At 29.1% G+C, this 6000-nt stretch overlaps 3 protein-coding genes across 6 annotated transcripts in view; 2 read left to right on the forward strand and 1 right to left on the reverse strand.

Annotated features, from left to right (window-relative positions):
• Nucleotides 1-996: 996 nt before the first annotated feature.
• Nucleotides 997-4248, forward strand: LOC115234385 (la-related protein 7). Of its 2 annotated transcripts, none has more exons than XM_029805426.1 (6): nt 997-1120; nt 1436-1760; nt 1904-2250; nt 2381-3577; nt 3701-3845; nt 3927-4248. In XM_029805426.1, exons 2-6 carry the CDS (start codon nt 1517-1519, stop codon nt 4076-4078), a joined length of 2085 nt encoding a protein of 694 aa, XP_029661286.1. In that variant the 5' UTR covers nt 997-1120; nt 1436-1516; the 3' UTR covers nt 4079-4248. The 2 variants fall into 2 exon arrangements, with proteins under 2 accessions (XP_029661286.1, XP_029661287.1); XM_029805427.1 differs by having other exon boundaries at nt 1001-1120; nt 1486-1760; nt 3927-4078.
• An 83-nt stretch (nt 4249-4331) lies between these two features.
• LOC115234386 (H/ACA ribonucleoprotein complex subunit 1) lies at nt 4332-5743 on the reverse strand. 3 transcript variants are annotated; one of them, XM_029805429.1, is made up of 4 exons: nt 5344-5663; nt 5131-5262; nt 4762-4999; nt 4332-4663 (listed from the first exon to the last, which is right to left on the reverse strand). In XM_029805429.1, exons 2-4 carry the CDS (start codon nt 5241-5243, stop codon nt 4385-4387), a joined length of 630 nt encoding a protein of 209 aa, XP_029661289.1. In that variant the 5' UTR covers nt 5244-5262; nt 5344-5663; the 3' UTR covers nt 4332-4384. The 3 variants fall into 3 exon arrangements, with proteins under 3 accessions (XP_029661289.1, XP_029661288.1, XP_029661290.1); XM_029805428.1 differs by lacking the exon at nt 5131-5262 and having other exon boundaries at nt 5344-5743; XM_029805430.1 differs by having other exon boundaries at nt 5131-5674.
• LOC115234513 (short transient receptor potential channel 6-like) overlaps nt 5471-6000 on the forward strand; it is an 8399-nt gene continuing 7869 nt past the window's right edge. The window contains exon 1 of the mRNA XM_029805647.1: nt 5471-5485. Coding sequence (XP_029661507.1) covers nt 5471-5485 — 15 coding nt within the window. The remainder of the gene's footprint in view (nt 5486-6000) is intronic.

A 6000-nucleotide genomic window follows, 5' to 3' on the forward strand; every position in this document is an offset into this window, starting at 1 on the left:
ACTTTTAATATATTTTTAATATACATAATATATGTATATTTTAATAAAACCAATAATATACATATTTTGGTAATCCCAAAAAAAAAATTATGATAATTTCGATTTCTTTTATTGGACTTATAAATAATATAAGACATTGAGAAAAATGTCCGTTAACAAATTTTATGTTTGAATTTTACTCTTCGTATATTTTTCTTACAATTAAAACAGTAATTATTTTACTTCAAAAAATGATCATGATTTGCCAACTGTGATGTAATACAATGACGATATAGCTTGATATGAAAAATTTTTCTTACACAAAATCGCTATTTTTCATTGTCCTTATAATTAGAAGTTAGATTTTTAACTGGTATGAAATACATCTTTCTCTGTGCTTTAAAAAAATTATACGACATAAAAATTTAAATTATTTGATCAAACTTTGATCATTTTTAAGTTCGATTAATTGAGTTTTGATTAGTTCTAATTTCTTAATATTACGATTTTTTCTCGTCTTATTCTCTCGAGTTTTTCGTTTAAAGTTTGTCATTTTTTAATACATTCTTTAATATTATTTATGTTAATTTATTCGATATCATAATTTCTTGGGGAGGATTCCTTGAAATATGTTTGGGTCTTTCTTCATTATAATAGTAAGATGAGTAAAATTTGAAACATGCGGGGGGATAGGCGGATATTACTTTCCATTCGCAGTTTAATGAAAAATATAACAATAATTTCGCATAATCTTATTTTGGAAATAAAAATTGAATTCAAATTAAAAATAATTAATACGAATTACCAAAAAAGAATTAATAGCAAATACATATTTGCAATAGTAAATGAAATATTATGGAAAAATTGTCTACACGTACGTTTGCATGGGTCATAACTATACCCATTTTTGCAGAATATTCTTTCGCCATGCTACGTGCGAGCGAGAGAGAACGCAAGGGGCACGAAACAGAGTATGTCCTTTTCTACGTGCACCTCGGCTCCCACTCCTCAACACTCGGTCTAGATATACTATGTCTATGGGTCTAATAATCTCTGCCGTCATGTTATCGTTGAGAGTTCTTATAACCTATGTGAATCTATACGTACGTAATTATTATTAATATCAAGAGTTACAAATAAGGTAAATATATATTATGCAAAATACTCTTCCTTTAATTTCTATGAAATTTTGTGCATTTACATATATATTTTAGTAAAATAAGAATATGAAAAGCAGAGAACGAATATAAATAAAAAAAATATATTAATATATTTTCTAATATCTTATAAAAAATATCCCGGATAACGGATACCGACCAATAACGGATTATAATTTTTCATAATATTGGGCGATTATTTCAATTATTATTTTCATATATTTATTAAATAATACTACCATTTAATATTTTACCAAGTTTTGATAACTCGAAAACTGATTACTACAATTCTTTTGTAGAAACAATAGCCAATAAATCATTCTTGTAATACATAGATATATTGTATTAGGAAGCCTGTTATATGGTTTTTTGAAAATACAATGGTGATGGAAGAACAAGGGTCAGATATGGAACTAGCTTCGGAAAATATTCCAGTTCCTCAAGTACAAGAACTAAAAGTTGATACAATTAAACGAAACAATAAATCGAGTGGTTCACATGGTAAACCAAGACTAAGGAAGAAAGCATTGCATGCTTCAATACTTAAGCAAATGGAGTTTTATTTCAGTGATGCAAATTTGAATAAGGATCGTTTTCTATCAGAACTATTGAAAACAAATCCTTGTAAGTATATTTTCCTTTTTTATATTCATAATCACTTAAGTTTAATCATTAGATTTATCTAATATAATATATAGCATTATTTAATGCTTTAATTCTTTAAAAATATTAAAATATTAATTGATTTGTCTGTTTTATCTGTATAGATGTAGATCTTGATGTATTTACACAATTTAACAAGTTGCGCGAGCTAACTATAGATACAAATAGAATAGCTAAGGCTCTGCAGAAATCAACTATATTAAAAGTGTCGGAAGATGGTACAAAGGTCTATCGAATAACACCAATTAACAAGAAGGAAAATATAGATGAATGTACAGTTTATGTACAAAATTTACCTCCAGATGCTGATCATGATTGGATAATATCTATTTTTTCTAAATTTGGATTGGTAGAGTATGTCTCGGTTCCTCGTTACAAGAGCAATAGAAAAATAAAAGGATTTGCGTTTGTAGAATTTGATACACCAAATAGTGCCCAAGAATGTCTTAAGGTGAGAAAGTGGAAAAATAATATTTGTAATATGAATAAATATATCACTGTGTAATTGTAAATGAGTAAACAAATAAAATATAACAATTTTGTAGCTTGATAATATTATGGTATAATATCTCATTTTCCAGGCGTTTCGAAAAAAGGGATGTGTTTTACCATACAATACAGCCCCCCATGAAGTATTAAGTATAAGTACTTATGATGAGACTAGCCAAAATGGGCATTCATTTCCAATATATAATGCAAATTCCAAGATATCAAAATTGGAAGATATTAAAAAAGAAAAGGCATCAGAAGATGAAAGTAAAAACAGCGATAATATACCTTATAATGAAATGAATATAGCAGATAATAATGATAAACAAAATATAAGAAAAAGAAAACTTACTCCAGAAAAATCGTTTACTGCAGATGAAAGTGCAGAAAATATTAAAGTCAAGAAAAAAAGAAAAGAAGCTGAGAATCATAGCATAACAGATCAACAGATTGAAAAAGAAAAGGCTTCAAAAGATGAAACTGAAGATAATGATAAAACATGTGACAATGAAATAGATGTAGCTAATAATAGTAATAAACAAAGTGTAAAAAAGAGGAAACCTACTTCTGAAAAAATATTTGTCGCAGATGACAACATCAAAATTGATATCACTGAAAACAATAGTACAGAAAATCAAGAAAATCCAAATAAAAATATTATTCGTAATAAAATTACAGAAAAGAAAAAAAGAAGACTCACAATAGACGATACCAATATTGTGGAAGATGTTAGTGGAGAAGTGAAAAAAGAATCCCATAAATCATCGACTAAATCAAATAAAAATAAAGGAACAAGATCTGTATGTCTAAATACAAGTGATGATGGTAAAGTCACAAGTAATGAGGCAGAGAAAAATTTACAAACTGGAAAACATTCCATGATAAGAAATAGTGGAACAATGAATAGTGATATCGAAGAAGCTAGTGTTGATGAAAAAAAGAAAAAGAAAAATCGAAAAAAGAGAAGCAAAATTCTGGAGGATGATATTTGTAATGCGCTAGGACTGCATGTCATGGCAAAACCAGATTGGAAACGTCTTAGAAACAAATATTTAGAATTGCAAAGAGCTAAAATGCAGCTACTGAAAGGACATTTGAAGAAAAGTGAAAATATAACAGGAAAGAAATGGTATGATACAGCTGGAGAGAATTATAAATCCAAAAATGAAAAGGATAATGCGAAGATTAGCGAGACAGAAAAGTCACTTTACGGACGTATCAATTATACACCAGGGATTATAGTAAAAGTTGAAATGGATGAGCCTTGCACAGATCCACAGAGTTTCAAGGTATATCAGCGTTATTAGAAAAAGACTTTAATATATCTATATATCTATAAAATTTTATATATCTTTAATAAGAAAATATTATTAATATATTTTATATCAAGTATTTATATATATTTATTTCAGATGGAGTTAAGAGATAACAATTCTGTGAAATATATAGATGTAACACATGGTTCTTGCGAAGCCTATATAAGGTGTGATACAGCGGAAGCTGCACAATCATTTGTGCAAAAGAGTTATGAAGGAAAATGCTTGACAATTTTAAAAGGTAAATATATATTAAGATCATATTCCAATATACACACACACAATATATTTAATGTATGGGTTTTATGTGCCAATTTTTTAGATGATGATGAGAAATCGTACTGGGATAAAATAGCACGTGATCGGGAAGAAAAACTGAATAGAAAAGGAAAAGTTAAGCAAAGAGGACGTGATAAATTGTTGAAAAGAGCAGAGAAAAAACTTGGAAAGTGTATAAAATTCGATCAAGATTGATTTAGGTTATCATCCAATTGTTTATAAAATTTTTAATGATATACACATTATGCTGTAGTACATATCTATGTACATGCGTGTATATGTATATATAAATAATTGCACCATTATCAGTATGTAATTGAAACATTAATAAAGATGTCTAGCAGAATTACTTTCTATTAAGAGAATAATTATACAAAATATATTTAGTCCTTTGCACAGTCAAGAATATTTATTCTTATAATATACATTGCAATTATAATATTTTTGCATTTGCTATTTATTTTGGGAAAGATATTTTGTTTATAAAATTAATCTTAAGTCCTACCACCTTCCTCTTCCTCCTCCGCGTCCTCCTCCACCTGAGCTATTACGATTGAATCCACCACCTCCTCCGTGACCTCTAAATCTTCCACCATTGCCACCTCTATTACCAAAGCCACCGCCGCCTCCTCCTCCTCCCCTGCCACCTCTACCACTACCCCCTCTCCTTCCTCCAGCACCTCTTTTCATAACACGACCACCACTGCCACCTCTTTTCTGTTCTCCAGGTCTTGGTAAAAACCTTTGGAGAGGCAACAGCTTTGCTGGATCAATGTATAACTAAAATCAATAAGTAATAATTGATAATATATATATAAAACTCGTACGAGTAGAAATAGTAAACTTATAAGTTTCTTATATTTTTAATATTGCCATACCTCAGTATCTTTCTCAAAACTGGCAGCCTTTGTATTTTCTAACTTAACAGATACATAATAGTCACGAATATTACCAAATATTTCATCTATTTTTCCAATTTGTTGCTTATTTGCCATATAAATTGGTGCATTAAAAAATGGTATTTGTTCAATTTCTCCTTTAACAACTATCATATCTTCTACGGGCCATTGATAATGTCCTAATGGCGTTACTGTTTCTGGAGGTCCTTGATCATACCTATGATATATTAACAGAGAAAACAATATGTTTATTTGAAATGCCTTATAACCTAATTTAACTTTTTAAACAATTTTTTAAAATATATTATATGATATGTAATTGTGTGTTATCAATGTTGACGAGATTACCCTCTGCCTTTATCGAAACCGCCACCGCGTCCTCTATTAAATCCTCCACCACCTCGGCCACCTCTAAAACCGCCGGCTCCTCTAAAACCACCACCGCGTCCTCGGAAAGACATAATCTCTCACACAATTTTACTGTACATCAACAATCACAGTTCACAGTTATTACACTGAAATTATCTGGCGAAATTATTTTCTACATATATCTTCATTTACCTATATTTCTTGAGCTTGGAAATACTTTTTCGGATACTCCAAAGTACACATAGCATGTCATATGCAATAAATACCATTGGTACCCACGTGCGCGTATTATATACTTCACAGAACATTTATAACATAGATGGGAAAGTATGGCGTAAATCAAAATTGTTCACGTCACGTCACCAATTTGTCCAATTCAATGCAAGATCTTCTAAATGATTGGTCTAGTGGAAAAACTTTGGCCGTATGATTGACTGTGATCAAATGGAACGCTCTTCGTAAATCTATCTATTCCATGGACAAGAGAATGAATCTCTCACAGTAGCGTAAATGTTAATATTTGTTTTTAGTTTTTCACAGACAGTATATATCTTATTATATATGGCAAAAAAAGGTAATCTCGTGTTATATGTTCTATATAAGGAAGAAAATATTAAACGTTTCTATTAAGAAATATAGAGGAATGTGATAATCAAAAATTTATTTATTTTGCACGTACAATCGATTTAAATCAATTATTAACTAGCGATTGTCATAATAATTATATTGAAAATATTAATTAAGAAATATAGAGGAATGTGATAATCAAAAATTTATTTATTTTGCACGTACAATCGATTTAAATCAATTATTAACTATATTAACTAGTAATAATTATATATATATATA

The sequence above is a fragment of the Formica exsecta genome, unplaced genomic scaffold (assembly GCF_003651465.1).
Source record: "Formica exsecta isolate Colony F162 unplaced genomic scaffold, ASM365146v1 scaffold2, whole genome shotgun sequence".
Taxonomy (NCBI): Eukaryota; Metazoa; Arthropoda; class Insecta; order Hymenoptera; family Formicidae; genus Formica; species Formica exsecta.